General features: G+C 37.9%; 1 protein-coding gene across 5 annotated transcripts in view; it reads right to left on the bottom strand.

The window, feature by feature from the left end:
* Positions 1-17,021, bottom strand: part of ZCCHC4 (zinc finger CCHC-type containing 4) — a 59,662-nt gene that overhangs the window by 26,985 nt on the left and 15,656 nt on the right. For all 5 annotated transcript variants that reach the window (XM_005681476.3, XM_013964568.2, XM_005681479.3 and 2 more), the window contains 2 exons: positions 7,255-7,530; positions 6,782-6,862 (listed from right to left, as the gene is read on the bottom strand). In XM_005681476.3, coding sequence (XP_005681533.2) covers positions 6,782-6,862; positions 7,255-7,530 — 357 coding nt within the window. The remainder of the gene's footprint in view (positions 1-6,781; positions 6,863-7,254; positions 7,531-17,021) is intronic.

Genomic DNA, 17,021 nt, shown 5'->3' with positions numbered 1-17,021 from the left:
AAAGCATATACTGAGATTTCAGGTATCGTTATTTTAATAAATACCAGCTATAAAGATTTATGTCTCAATGTCTCTAGTATTAAGGAATTAGGTTTATGTCCAACCAAAATTTCTCCTCCTGTAATCTAAACCCATTTCCTCTTATTCTGTGGAGACAAAAGAACATCTGCTCACCATTCTCAATACAATATCCCTTAATATCATTTAAGATACTGTTAGTACATCTGCTGACATAAATTTAAACTGAAGAAATAAACAGAAGGCTTAAATAACAGAAAATATTTAAACTATACACTGTAACCTAAGGAATACTCCAAAAACTGTGACAATGTCAATTACCATTATTTAACAAATGTCTTCCTCTTTAACCAAATCCCAAATAGCTGATAATATATCATATCAATTATTTAATTTACATATATATTAAGACTAGTACAGCTGTAGATCAACCATCATTGAGGTGTTCTCCCTTGCACTGCTTTGTGTGAGCAAGTGAAAAATACAATCCCTTTTTAAATGTATTTATTTCTACCGCCCTCTACTTTTTTCACTGCTTCACAATGCAATAGGTATTTTTTTTTAATTAAAAAAGAAAAAAGAAAAGAAAAATGTTATTTACATAAAATTCAGCACAGCACACTTGTCCAAAATGTTCTCAGTAGCAGTGGGCAGAGCCAGAGAGAGAAAAAAGCCAAGGTTTCAGCTCTAAGCTTCCATCAAACACAAATAAGGGAGCATAATTATTCATATTTTAAATTACAAAAATTCACTCAACATTACCCTCTTAAAATGAAATTGGCCACAAAGAATTATTCTCTCCATTGAATAACGCAAACAAAACCAATCAGAAATGCATACACTTGAAAACTGCTCAAAAGGACATCCATTTAATTTGGCCATTCATTCTCTTTAAATGAGAGCCAGTTACCAAGTATGAAACATGTTCTACACACAGGAAATGTAATCAAGAGCTGAATAAAATTAGTTCACGAAATGAACCTAAGAAATTCAGCTTTTTGATATAACTTTATTTGGATGTAGTTTGCCAAACAGAATTTCACATCTTTCATGCTAAAATTGGAGCATACAGAAATCCATCTTAGCAAATGTTAACTTCATATCTTCTTTTTCTTGTTGCTCACTTGCTAAGTCACATCTGATTCTTTGCAACTCCATGGACTGCAGCATGCCAGGCTTCACTGTCCTTCACTATCTCCTGGACTTTGCTCAAACTCATGGCCATCAAGTCAGTGATGCAATCCAACCATTTCATCCACTGTCACCCCTTTCTTCTCCTGCCTTCAATCTTTCCCAGCATCATAGTCTTTTCCAGTGAGACAGCTCTTTGCATCTGGTGGCCAAAGTACTGAAACTTCAGCTTCAGCATCAGCATCAGTCCTTCCAATGAATATTCAGGATTGACTGGTTTGATCTCCTTGCTGTCCAAGGGACTCTCAAGAGTCTTCTCCAGCACCACAATTCAAAAGAATCAGTTCTGTGGCACTCGGCCTTTTTTATGGCCCAACTTTCATACATACATGACTACTCGAAAAACCATAGCTTTGATTATATGTACCTTTGTCAGCAAACTGATGTCTCTGCTTTTTAAAACACTGTCCAGATTTGTCATAGCTTTTCTTCCAAGGAGAAAGTATCTTTAATTTCATGTAGTCACTGTTTGCAGTGATTTTGGAGGCCAAGAAAATAAAATCTGTCACTGTTTTTACCCCTACCCCCTCCCCCGCCATCTATTTGCTGTGAAGTGATGGGACTATATGTCATGATCTTCTTTTTTCGAATGCTGAGTTTTAAGCCAGCTTTTTCATTCTCCACTTTCACCTTCATCAAGGGGCTCTTTAGTTCCTCTTCGCTTTCTGCCGTTACAGAGTGGTATCAACTGCACATCTAAGGTTGTTGGTATTTCTCCTGGCAATCTTGATTCTAGGTTGTGATTCACCCAGTCTGGCATTTCACATGATGTATTCTGCATATAAGTTACATAACCAAGGTGACAGTATACAGCCTTGACATATGTCTTTCCCAATTTTGAACCAGTCCATTGTTCTATGTCCGGTTCTAACGGTTGCTCCTTGACCTGCACAGAAATTTCTCAAGAGACACGGAAGGTGATCTGGTATTTCCATCTTTATGAAGTTCATATCTTAGATGTTCAGAAAAGGGCATTTAGGACTTCCCTGGTGGTCCAGTGGTTAAGAATTCACCTGCCAATGCAGGGGACATGGATTCTATCCATGGTCCAGGAAGATCTGCCACGCTACAAGGCAACTAAGACTGCGAGCCACAACATCTCAGCCTGCACTCTAGAACCTGTGCTCTGCAACAAGAAAAGCCACTGCAATAAGATGCCCATTTGCTGCAACTAGAGAAAGCCCAACCCAGAGACTCAGTGCAGGCAAAAATAAATGGAAGGAGGGCGGGACGGAAAGGAAAGAACATTTACAGCACTATACACAGATCCCTAGAGTTGAGGGATCTGCAGCTCTGCAAAGACCTTCTGCAGGGCAACAACAAGCCAAATTCAAAGTGCCAAAGGAACTATCTACTGCCACACTATACTACATAGGAAGGTTTCCCTGATTTAATTGTGGTCTCTGTGAAAAATGTGAACCAACCCCACACTCCATCATAATGTAAATACAGGCAACAGGCAGAGTTCATTCTGACTAGTAACATATTTCAATTAAACCGGCTCTCTCTTAGCACTCAATGTTGACCTTTTACAGAACTGACTCAAAAATAGAGTAGCTATCAAAGAAGCTAAGCCAGGAGACCATAGTTCAATACCTCCAGCTTTTGTTTGCAACACACACAGAGGTTTGCCGACACAGAAAGAAAAAAGCATCCGTGTGTTCCATAGGTTATAAAACAACCTTTATCTACATCACCTACTCCCTACTTAGACTAGGGGATTTAACTATAGGCTCAAGAAAGGTGAAACTGCAAGGTATGGCATTTAAGGCAAAAGAGTCAAAGCACAATATCAATCTTTCAAGTTAAAAGTAAACCAGTAATAAGACTTAGAATTTCTTTCAAAACAATTTTTAAAAATTAATGTGACAATGATTAACTTAAAAAAATAATACTAGTAAATCAGATAAGATGCAAAAAAGAGTTCTGGAGAACAGTGCACACTGATGTGAATATACTTCACTTATTTCACACTACTGAATGGTATACTTAAAAAACTGGCTAACATGGTAAAAGTTATACTATGTATATTTTATTGCAACTTTAAAAAAAAGCATCAGGGCATGAGCAATGAACAACACAAAATTTTTTTAAAATTTAATTAAAAAAAACAGAAAGAATGAAGTGTTTAGGAAAAACTTTAACAGAAGAAGTGCAAGTCCTGCACACTGAAAACTATAAAATATTGTTTAAAGAAATTAAAGAAGAGCTAAATAAATGGAAAGATAGCTCATATTCATGAAACAGAACACTTAAGATGGAAAGATGTGGGTTTGACCTCTGGGTCAGGAAGATCCCCTGGGGAAAGACACAGCAACCACTCCAGTGTTCTTGCCTGGGAAATCCCATCGACAGAGAAGCCCAGTGGACTATAGTGCATGGGGTCACAAAAAAGTTGGATACGACTTAGTAACTAAACAACAACCCCTCAAATTGATCTACAAATTCAATGTGACTCCTACAAAAAGCTCAACTAGCTTTTTACGAAAACGGACTAGGTAATTCTAAAATTCATACAGAAATGCAATAAACCCACAAAAGCCAAAATAATCTCAAAAAGAATTAAGTTGAAAGATACACACTTTCCAATTCCAAAACTCACTACAAAACAACAATTGAGATTGCATGGGCCTGGCATAAGGACAGACACAAATAAATGGAACAGAATTTAAGGTCTACAGATAAATCCACAGATATATCGTCACGTGGTTTTCAACAAGGTTCCAAGAGCATTCCATGGGGAAAGAATAATCATTTAAACAATGGTGCCAAGGCAACTGGATATCCACACGTAAAGAATGAAACTGGACCCCTACCTCACATCATACTAAAAAATTAACTCAAAATTAACCAAATGTAAGAACTAAAAATTTAAAACTCTTAGAAGAAAACAAATGTAAATATTCATGCTTTTAGACTAGGTAATAGTTTCTTGGTATGACACCTAAAACATAAGCAACCAAAGAAAAGAGAATAACTTTTGACTACATAAAAGTGAAAAGACAACTCACAGAATGAGAGAAAATATTTATGAATTATATATCTGATAGGAGTCTAGTACCCAGAATACATTAACTACTCTTTCAATTCAACAATAAGACAAATAATCAATTTTAAAAATTGAGCAAATGACTGAATAGACATTTCTCCAAAACGATAAACAATTGGTCCTAAGTTCATGAAAAGATGCTCAACATCATTACCACAATGAGACACTATTTCAAAAAGACAGACAGTAACAAGTGTTCATGAGCATGCAAAGAAATTGGAACTCTCATATACGGCTGTTGGGAAAGAAAAACTGTGCAGTCACCTTAGAAAACAGTTTGGGAGTCCTTCAAGAAGTTAAACATAGAATTACCATAGGACAATTATGACTGTGACTTTGGTCAAGTTATTTAATTTCTTTGTACCTTAGTTTTCTATTCTGAGGAAAGGAGAATGTTAATGGCATCTGTCCTAGAGGGCTATTGTGGGGACCAAAGAATTTAGAATAGGGTTTGACATGTGACAAGCATTTACTAAATATCAGTTATAGTTAATATTTCATGTTATTATAAGAACTTAAAAGTTCTTATAATAATACCTTTATAATCATTTAATAACACTTTAGGAAATAAGGTAGTTAAAAAAGAAATTGATATATTCACTCAATGGAACAGTACACAGTCATAAAAGGAAGTACACTTAGATGCTATGACATGGAGGAATCTTGACAACATTATGCTAAGTGAAGAAAGTCAGACACAAAGGGCATATATTGTATGATTCCATTTATATAAAACATCCTGAAGAGACAAATCTGGATGAAAGAAAGATTGACGCTTATCAGGAGGAGTAAGGAGCATATCAGGAGAAGTAAGGAGTCTCTCTTTAGTGTGATTTAAAATGTCCTGGAATTATGGGTGATAGATTGTAGATGTAAAACAGTGAATATACCAAAAACTGCTGAAATACACACTTAAAAATGGTCTGTTTTAAATGAGTTATATCTCAGTTTAAAAAAAGAAACTGAGTTTATCTTTAAGAAGACGTCTGTATTATCACTCATGGAATTTCTTTTTCCCGAAGATTACTAACACCAAATAGATATTTGTAAAGAGTGTACTCGTCTTGTTAATAAGGAATGAGAGTTGCAGAAAATGTGGGTTATTTCCGAGACACATACATGCTTACAGTAGATAGCCCAAAGCTAACTTGGAAATCTAAAGGAAAATAAATGATGAAAGCTGTACTTTTTATTGTGACTTCTACACTTTAAAATTCTGTCTGCCTTGTTTTTAGGGAGAAAAAGCATATGTAATTTCACAGAGAATCTGAGTAATACTGGAGAGAACACAACAACTACTGGAATATTGGCTAAATAGGTCCTATCAGATTAAAAAAAAACAACAACTCAAAGACTGATTCCTTCAATACACTCAAGAATAAGAAAAATATACTAAGGACATGGTGTCTCAAAGACTTACCATGAACTCCTAGAATTCAAACAATTACAGAAAATAGGAAGAGTACTTCAAGTTTACAGAATTAGAGTCTGTGGATGGACACATCTGCCGTCCTGTGCTGTAAATTAAAAATTTGTATCTTCTCAATTACAACCAGAGGGAAGACTCAAAACGTGGTCCACTGTCTCACCTGTTTGTTCCAACATATCAGTTGCTGTTTAATTCTGATTCTCTCCCACAAAGCTTATCTGTTTGCTTACTAATTAGCCTCTGCCTCAGGACCTATTTCCTAGTTAGCACTCCCTTCACTTCAGGCTTCATCCAGTGAAAGATAGTACGCACACCCTTCATTAAAAACATTAAAATACACATCTTATCCCATTTAAGACATTATGATAAAACAAAATCCCAGAGGAAATTCAGAATTACCCTTGAAAAGTAAGTATATAAGAAGAAATTTCACTCAATAGAAATGTATGTCTAAATTATAAGCCAAAGACAACTAGATACCTTCACAGAAAAAAATTAGGAAGCATACTAGCAAAAAGCCTACTGCCTCCCTCTCAACTGGTAAAGAATCCGCCTGCAATGCAGGAAACTGGGGTCGATCCCTGGGTTGAGAAGAACCCCTAGGGAAGGGAAAGGCTACCCACTCCAGTATTCTGGCCTGGAGAAGTCCACAGACTGTATAGTCCATGGGGTTGCAAAGAGTTGGCCACAACTCAGTGACTTTCACTTTTACATGTTGAGTCTATCTAACTGAAGAAATACCTTATAAACAATTACTACTTCTATACTAAGTAAAGGGTTATAACAGGATTAGTAAAATGTTCATTGCAGCACTGTTTATAATAGCCAGGACATGGAAACAACCTAGATGTCCATCAGCAGATGAATGGATAAGAAAGCTGTGGTACATATACACAATGGAGTATTAGGAGGGGGGTTCCTGTTTGGGAATGCATGTACACCCGTGGTGGATTCATGTCAATGTATGGCAAAACCAATACAGTATTGTAAAGTAAAATAAAGTAAAATAAAAATTTTTAAAAAAAAGAAAAGAAAACATTAAAAAGAAACAGAATACAATGAAGGAGAATAAATATTATACTTTGTAAACCTACCGAAAATCAATATCCAATAAAAGGCTTCTAATGTTAGACTTCTTGCCACCTGATTCGTTCAACCTGATCAGCTCATGTAACCTAAAGCAATCAGTGAAAGCAAATTTAGTAAGAAACGACTAATGTCACATGTAACAAAAAACCCATCAATGGTCTCCTGATATTTCTAACATTTCAATGAAACACTGAATTTCAAAGTATTTTTAAATGTTGGATCTCATCTAAAACAGAAAACTCTAGAATTAATAGTAAATAACTGAAGATTCAAACCACAATCTTCTATCATACATCAGAAATCTGTAAAGACTTCGCTTGAATGGAATAAAAATCACAAACTCCTTCAGAGAAGGACTACACTGTATACTTGAGGTTGCATGTTGTACCCTCTATACAGTAAATAACTACTCACTATATTTTCTTACAGTTTAGAAAGTGGTGATGGGAGAAGCCTTTAAAATACTGTTATCACATACCTTGGGGTCCCAACACACAGTACTCTTCTGAATCCAAGGTTTGAGAGCAGGTCTACCAAGAACAGACAGCTCCGGTCAGCAAACAAATACTGGGCATTTGTCTTCTTGTTTTCCAGGGGATAAAGGAGTTTACTGGGCCTTTTTAACTGGGTGATAGAAACATCACCCACTACTGGATGTTCATGATGCTTCTCCTCATCATCCGGCAACAGCAACTGCTGACAGCTCTGACAAAACTTTCTCTGAGACAAGGGCAACTCGATAAACTTCAAGTACCTTCAAGACGCGACAAAACACAAAGCAATACAGTCTAAGTTGGTTACCTTAAAGGCATTTGATTTTTGCCACTTTTAACATGCAAAAAGTATTACTTCTTAAAGAGTGCTGTGCGTGCAAGCATGCATGCTAAGTCACTTCAGTCGTGTCCAACTCTTTGCAGCCCTATGGACTGTAGCCCACCAGACTCCTCTGTCCATGGGATTCTCCAGGCAAGAATACTGGCTTGGTTTGCCGTGCCCTCCTCCAGGGAATCTTCCCGACGCAGGGATCAAACCTGTGTCTCTTATGTCTCCTGCATTAGCAGACTGGTTTTTTAACCACTAGCGCCACCTGGGAAGCCCAAAGAGTGCTGTGTGAGGAAGCAAAGGTACAAAAAACTCTGTGGAATGTCGGCTAGAATTTATGTCTGGCTGCACACCTAAAAATAGAAAAGGATCAGCGATTTCGTAAGAACTGAGATGCTCCAATTTAGCCACTGGATGAAGATCAATATTCATTTAAAATGTGAATATAATATATTACTCAAACAACTTAGTAGTAATGGAGACTACTATCACCTTTAAGTTTATTGACAAATCCATGTATTCCAACTTGAAGTGTTAACCAGTCTGGCTCAGTAAGACAGTCATTTTAAAGTGAGAAATTAAGATCATTCTTCAATTTCTTATGGCATACTTAGCAAGAAAAATTACCTCTTAAAAGAAAAAATGTTCCCACAAAGTTCCTCTATTCTTAGCAGTACTGATGGAGGCAGTTCTGAGAAGCTCACATGCAAAACAACAAAACATTCTACCCTGCTCATCTCTGGGGTTCCACAGGTGGTGTGTAGAAGTGCCCTTCTGGGGGGCTTTTCTGCTGCTCCACAGGGTTTTGGAGCTGGAGTCACAGGAACCAGTAACTCATCAAGCCAGCATTTTGGAGGACTCAGAGGAATCCTTCATCTCTCGAGCACTCAAAGTTGAGCAGAGCAATTTGGTTTTGATGCTGTGCCAGCAATCTTCTGAAAATGAGTTACTGGAACCTGGAGAATAGGAACTGTGTGCAGTACCACAGGCATTTTATGCTGGACAACAGTCCGTTTCATGAGATCAAGCCCTGAGCCTTTGGAGTGGGAGCACTGACTCCAAGATCCTAGACTAACAGAGAACTATCAAATAGTGAGAACTCACACAAAAGAAACCACTTGAATACAAGACCTGGCATCATCCAACTACCAGTATCACCCTGTGCAGGAGGCCTCATCTAAACAACAAACAAAACAAAAATACAAACCCAATCATCAGCAGACAGGATTACCACCTCACTCAGCCTTGCCAATCAGAGGAAAAACATACAAACAAACAAAAACTCAGCACAAACCTCACCCTATTCAAAGCTTACACAAACCACTGGATCAAACTTAGGAGGGCAGAAACCAAAAGGAAAAAAGAATTCAACTTTGAAACCTGGGAAAAGGAGACCTCAAACACAGAAAGTTAAAAAAATAGTAATAATGAAAAGGCAGAGAAATACTACACAAATGAAGGAACAAACCAGAAACACAGAAGTCCAAATAAATGAACAGGAAAGAGGCAAACTACCTGAAAAAGAATTCAGAATAATGATAGTAAAGATGATCAAAAATCTTGAAAACAAAATGGAGAAAATGCAAGAATCAATTAACGAAGACCTAGAAGATTTAAAGAATAAACATACAGAGACAAACAACACAATTACTGAAATTAAAAATACTCTAGAAGTAATCAATAGCAGAATATCTGAAACAGAAGAACAAATCAATGAACTAGAAAAGAAATGGTGGAAACAACTTCTGAAGAGCAGAATAAAGTAAAAAGAATGAAAAGAATTGAGGAGAGTGTCAAGAACCTCTGAGACAACATCAAATGCACAATCACATTATAGGGGTCCCAAAAGCAGAGAAAAAGAAAGGGTATGAGAAAATTTTAAAGAGATTATAGCTGAAAATTTCCCCAACATGGAAAAGGAAATAATCAAGTCCAAGAGGCACAAAGAGTCCCATACAGGATAAATCCAAGGACAAATACGCCAAGACACATACGAATCAAACTAACAAAGACTAAACACAAAGTTCAGTTCAGTTCAGTCGCTCAGTCGTGTTCGACTCTTTGCGACCCCAGGAACTACAACACGCCAGGCCTCCCTGTCTATCACCAACTCCTGGAGCCTACCCAAACCCATGTCCATTGAGTCGGTGATGCCATCCAACCATCTCATCCTCTGTGATTTCCTTCTCCTCCTGCCCTCAATCTTTCCCACCATCAGGGTCTTTTCCAATGAGTCAGCTCTTTGCATCAGGTGGCCAAAGTATTGGAGTTTCAGCTTCACATCAGTCCTTCCAATGAACACCCAGGACTGATCTCCTTTAGATTGGACTGGTTGGATCTCCTTGCAGTCCAAGGGACTCTCAAGAGTCTTCTCCAACACCACAGTTCAAAAGCATCAATTCTTCGGCGCTCAGCTTTCTTTACAGTCCAACTCTCACATCCATATATGACTACTGGAAAAACCATAGCCTTGACTAGACGGACCTTTGTTGACAAAGTAATGTCTCTGCCTTTTAACATGCTGTCTAGGTTGGTCATAACTTTTCTTCCAAGGAGTAAGCGTCTTTTAATTTCATGGCTGCAATCACCATCTACAGTGATTTTGGAGCCCGAAAAAATAAAGTCAGTCACTGTTTCCCCATCTATTTCCCATGAAGTGATGGGACCAGATGCCATGATCTTTGTTTTCTGAATGTTGAGCTTTAAGCCAACTTTTTTGCTCTCCTTTTTCACTTTCATGAAGAGGCTCTTTAGTTCTTCTTCACTTTCTGCCATAAGGGTGGTGTTATCTGTGTATATGAGGTTATTAATATTTCTCCTGGCAATCTTGATTCTAGCTTGTGCTTCTTCCAGCCCAGCGTTTCTCATGATGTACTCTGCATAGAAGTTAAAAAAGCAGGGTGACAATATACAGCCTTGACGTACTCCTTTTCCTATTTGGAACTTCTGTTCTTCTATGCTCAGCTCTAATTGTTGCTTCCTGACCTGTATACATATTTCTCAAGAGGCAGGTCAGGTGGTCTGGTATTCCCATCTCTTTGAGAATTTTCCACAGTTTATTGCAATCCACACAGTCAAAGGCTTTGGTATAGTCAATAAAGCAAAAATCTATGTTTTTCTGGAACTCTCTTCCTTTTTCCATGATCCAGCGGACATTGGCAATTTGATCTCTGGTTCCTCTGCCTTTTCTAAAACCAGTTTGAACATCTGGAAGTCCATGGTTCATATATTGCTGAAGCCTGGCTTGGAGAATTTTGAGCAGTACTTTACTAGCGTGTGAGATGAATGCAACTGTGCGGTAGTTTGAGCATTCTTTGGCATTGCCTTTCTTTGGGATTGGAATGAAAACTGATCTTTTCCAGTCCTGTAGCCACTGCTGAGTTTTCCAAATGTGCTGGCATATTAAGTGCAACACTTTCACCGCATCATCTTTTAGGATTTGAAATAGCTCAACTGGAATTCCATCACCTCCACTAGCTTTGTTTGTAGTGATGCTTCCTAAGGCCCACTTGACTTCATATTCCAGGATGTCTGGTTCTAGGTAAGTGATCACACCATCATGATTAACTTGGTCCTGAAGATCTTTTTCGTACCATTCTTCTGTGTATTCCTGCCACCTCTTCTTAATATCTTCTACTTCTGTTAGGTCCAAACCATTTTTGTCCTTTATTGAGCCCATCTTTGCATGAAATGTTCCCTTGGTATCTCTAATTTTCTTGAAGAGATCTCTAGTCTTTTCCATTCTGTTGTTTTCCTCTATTTCTTTGCATTGATCACCGAGGAACGCTTTTATCTCTTTCCTTGCTATTCTGTGGAACTCTGCATTCAAATGGGTATATCCTTCCTTTTCTTCTTTGCTTTTGGCTTCTCTTCTTTTCACAGCTATTTGTAAGGCCTCCTCAGACAGCAATTTTGCTTTTTTCCATTTCTTTTTCTTGGGTATGGTCTTGATCCATTGTCTCCTGTACAATGTCATGAACCTCTGTTCATAGTTCAAAGAAAGAACATTAAAAGCATCAAACAAGAAGCAACAAGTAACATACAAGGGAAACGCCATATGCTTAACAGCTGATATTTCAGCAGAAACTCTGCAGGCCAGAAGGGAATGGCAGGATATATTTAAAGTACTGAAATGAAAAAATCTACAACCAAGATTACTGTACCCAGCAAGGATCTCATTCAAAATTGATGGAGAAATAAAAAGCTTTACAGACAAGCAAAAGTTAAGAGAATTCAGGACCACAAAACCAGCTTTACAACAAATGTTAAAGGGACTTATATAGTCAGGAAATACAAGAGAGAAAAAAGATCTACAAAATCAACCCAAAACAATTAAGAAAATGGCAATAGGAACATATATATCAATGATTACTTTAAATGTAAATGGATTAAATGCTCCAACCAAAAGACACAGACCAACTGAATGGACACAAAACAAGATCCATATCAACAAGATATGCTATCTACAAGAAATCCACTTCAGACCTAAAGACATATATAGAAAGTGAGAGGATGAAAAAATATATTCCATGCAAATGGGAAGCAAAAGGAAGTTGGAGTTCAATTCTCATATCAGACAAAATAGATGTTACTATAAAGACAATTAAAGCGTCTGCCTGCAATAAGGGAGACCTGGGTTTGATCCCTGGATCGGGAAGATCCCCTGGAGAAGGAAATGGCAACCCACTCCAGTATTCCTGCCTGGAGAATCCCATGGATGGAGGAGCCTGGTGGTTGCAAAGAGTCGGACACGACTGAGCGAGTGAAGTTGAAGAAGTATAAAGATGATTACAAGAGATAAGGAAGGACACTACATAATGATCAAGGGATCAATCCAAGAGAAAGACATAAAAATTGTAAATATCTATGCATCCAAAATAGGAGCACTTCAATACACAAGACAAACACTAACAGACATAAAAGGAGAAACTGACAGTAACACAAAAATAGTAGGAGAATTTAACATCCCACTCACACCAATGGACAGATCATCAAAACAGAAAATTAATAAGGAAACACAAGTCTTAAATGATACATTAGATGAGATGGATCTCATTGTTATTTTCAGGACATTCCATCCAAATACAGAAGAATACACCTTCTCAAGTGCACACGGAACATTTTCCAGGAAAGACCACATTTAAGCCAATATCACCAATGAACACAGATGCAAAAATCCTTAACAAAACTTTAGTAAACAGAATTCAGCAACACATCAAAAAGCTGATACACCATGATCAAGTTGGGTTTATACTAGCTATGCAAGGATTCTTAAATATATGCAAATCAATCAATGCGATATACCATATTAACAAATTGAAAGATAAAAACCATATGCTCATGTCAATAGATGCAGAAAAAGCCTTTGACAAAATTCAGCACCCATTTATGATTAAAACTCTTCAAAAAATGCACACAGGGGGAACCTACCTCAACACAGTAAAGGCCATATATGATAAGCCTACAGCAAACATTATTCTCAGTGGTGAAAAACTGAAAGCATTCCCCCTAAGATCAGGAACAAGACAAGGGTGTCCACTTTCACCACAATTAAACATAGCTTTGGAAATCCTAGCTACAGGAATCAGAGAAGAGGGGAAAAAGGAATCCAGATTGGAAAAGAAGAAGCAAAGCTCTCACTGTTTGCAGATGACATGATACTGTACATAGAAAACCCTAATGATAGTATAAAATTACAGTGAATTTAGCAAAGTTGCAGGATACAAAAATCAATACACAGAAATCACTCGCATTTCTATATACTAACAATGAAAAATCAGAAAAAGAAATCAAGGAATCAATCCCATTCACCACTGCAACAAAAGCAATTAAGTATCTAGGAATAAACTTATCTAAAGAGACAAAAGAACTGTATACAGAAAATTATAAGACACTCATGAAAGAAATCAAAGATGATATAAACAGATGTAGAGATATTCCATGCTCCTGGGTAGGAAGAATTAATATTACAAAATGACTATACTACCAAACACAATCTACAGATTCAATGCAATCCCTATCAAACTACCAATGGCATTTTTCACAGAACTAGAATAAAAAATTTCACAATTCATATGGAAACACAAAAGACTCCGAAGAGCCAAAGCAGTCCCGAGAAAGAAGAATGGAGCTGGAGGAATCAATCTTTTTAACTTCAGATTATACTACAAAGCTACAGTCATCAAGACAGTATGGTACTGGCACAATAACAGAAATACAGACCAATGGAACAAAACAGAAAGCCCAGAAATAAACCCATGCACCTATGGGTACCTTATTTTTGACAAAGGAGGCAAGAATACACAATGGGGCACAGACAGCCTCTTCAATAAATGGTGCTGGGAAAACTGGACAGCTACATGTAGAAGAATGAAATTAGAACACTTCCTAACACCATACACAAAGATAAACTCAAAATGGATTAAAGACCTAAATGTAAGACCAGAAATTCTTAGAGGAAAACACAGGCAGAACACTCGATGACACAAATCAAAGCAAGCTCCTCTATGACGCACCTCTTAGAGTAATTGAAATAAAAACAAAAGTAAACAAGTGGGACCTGATTAAATGTAAATGCTTTTGCACAGCAAAGGAAACTATAAGCAAGGGGTAAAGACAACCCTCAGAATGGGAGAAAATAATAGCAAATGAAACAACTGACAAAGGATTAATTTCTAAAATATACAAGCAGCTCATATAACTCAAAACAACAGAAAAACAAACAACCCAATCAAAAAGTGGGAAACAGACCTAAACAGACATTTCTCCAAAGAAGACATACAGATGGTTAACAAACACATGAAAAGATGCTCAACATCAGTCATTATTAGAGAAATGCAAATCAAAACCACAATGAGATATCATCTCATACCAGTCAGAATGGCTATCATCAAAAAGTTTACAAACAATAAATGCTGGAGAGGGTGTGGAGAAAAGGGAATGCTCTTGCACTGTTGGTGGGAATATAAATTGACACAACCACTATGTAAGACGGTAAGGAGATTCCTTAACAAAATAGGAATAAAATCACAATATGACCCAGCAATCCCACTCCTAGGCATATACCCTGAGGAAACCAAAACTGAAAAAAACACAAGTATCCCATTGTTCATTGCACCACTATTTACAATAGCTAGAACATGGAAGCATCCTAGATGTCCACTGACAGATGAATGGATAAAGAAGTTGTGGTACATATACACAATGGAATATTACTCAGCCATTAAAAAGGAGCACATCTGAGTCAGTTCTGATGAGGCGGATGAACCTAGAACCTAGTCAGAAAGAGAAAGATAAAACATCACATTCTAACACATATATACAGACTCTAGAAGAATGGTACTGAAGAACTTATTTACAGGGTAACAATGGAGAAACAGACATAGAGAACAGACTTATGAACATGGGGAGAGGGTGAGATGCATGGAAAGAGTAACATGGAAACTTAAATTACCATACGTAAAAGAGATAGCCAACGGGAATTTGTTGCATGGCTCAGGAAACTCAAACAGGGGCTCTGTATCTATCTAGAGGGGTGGGATGGGGAGGGAGAGGGGAGAGAGGCTCAAATAGTAGGGGATATACGTATACCTATGGCTGATTCATGTTGAGGTCTGATAGAAAACAACAAAATCCTGTAAAGCAATTATCCTTCAATAAAAAATAAAGTAAAAAAAAAAACTGGCCATAGAAACAAACAAAAAAAATTAAAAACAGCAAAACAATAATCAAAGACCTTAAAAAATATGATACCAGATATCCTATTTGATCCCTTTCAATTCATCTTTATATTTGATTTCAAAGTCATCATTTTTTTTTCCTTTTATTCCTGATGATTAAAGACAGAAGACAATCAGAGTATGTTTTTAAAACTGCTGATTTTTAAAAAACCAACTAAGAAATCAGAGTAGGAAAACAAAAGAAAAATAAGTAAGATTATCATGGCTCACGTGTGTGTCTGTTAACTGCTGGGTCATGTCCGACTCTTTGCAACACCATGAACTGGGGTCTGCCAGGCTCCTCTGTCCATGGGATTCTCCAGGCAAGAATACTGGAGTGGGTAGCCATTCCCTTTTCCAGGGGATCTTCTCGACTCAGGGATCGAACCTGGGTCTCCTTCACTGTAGGCAGATTCTTTACTGTCTGAGCCATCATGGCTCACAAAAGGTCAGAAATATCTAAATCTAAGCACATCAAAGGATTCTTAGAGTCTGAAAAGAGTCATATGATTTCAGTTGAACTAAACTCTGAACTACACTGCAAAAACTATGAACTTAGCATAGAATCAAAGTGGGTTTTAAAACTTTTTTATACCTAAGCACAGTTTCACTTCAAAGCACTCAAGGCAGTGACAGATATTTTGAATGGCTACAGCAAGAAATAAGCTTATCATGCTGGTAATTTAAATGCTCCTATTTCTATGATACACTCTTCTTTTGATAGCTGTATCTATGACAGGAAAGAAAAAGGAGCACGATATTAGAAGCAACTTTAATAGTAATTCAAAGTAAGAATGTCAGTAGGGAAAAGGGCCCCGGAGACATGAGATGCAAGCAGAAGGCACCAGTATCCTTCTCAACAACAGACACACTGAATTCACTACTATTACCCTTCATTAGTAACTGTTTGTTGTTGAACACTTCCACAGCCAGCTAAGACAGAGCAACAGAGTTAGGATTTACCATCCTGGCCCTCAAAAGATACATAAAACATATGAAACCACAGTGTTAAGATATTGGACAACTGGCAGCCCAAACAGTGAATGCTGAGAGATGGGAAGAGATGAGTGAGTGGAACGGTGTCCAGCTTCCTGCCCGTGGAGAGCTGGCTGCACAGGACCAAGGCTCCAGATGCAGCATGATGACCAGTTAATAAGGTAGAGTTGAGAATTCATGGTGGCCATGGGCTGGACCCCCAGGACAGAGCACTGAACAGTACACACAGGGTACAGAGGGCGGAGTGCGGGCAGTGAGAGAGCACTCTGAGGCCTGATGGGAGTCCCCTCAAGTCTACGTTGCATACTGATCAGCAGGTGCGTGAAAACACTCCCCTCTGAGAGGGCAAGGACCAATGCAAAGGAGCAGGTGAACAATCACCCAGGGCACTGAGCAAAAAACCTCTAACTCCACAAGCATTAGGTACAGTGCTCAGCACGTATGGCCCCAGACGTGGGGAGAAATCAGCCATATCCCAAAGGCTGCTCTGATCCTCCAAAAGACTTAATGATCCGCCTTCAAAAGCAAAGGACTACAAACAATCAGAGAGCAAATACTGTGAGCATGGCCATCCATTCTCTACCACTACTGTTCTATCGCCAGAGCACAAAACCAACCACAAACCAAACAGGAATGAAGCGGCATGACCAGATGTGGCCCACAGACTACTGCTGGCCAAACAAGCTCAAGAATATCAAACAGTAGACAA

This window comes from Capra hircus, chromosome 6, assembly GCF_001704415.2.
Source record: "Capra hircus breed San Clemente chromosome 6, ASM170441v1, whole genome shotgun sequence".
In the NCBI taxonomy this organism is placed as follows: domain Eukaryota; kingdom Metazoa; phylum Chordata; class Mammalia; order Artiodactyla; family Bovidae; genus Capra; species Capra hircus.
This window is presented reverse-complemented; position numbering and strand designations above follow the sequence as displayed.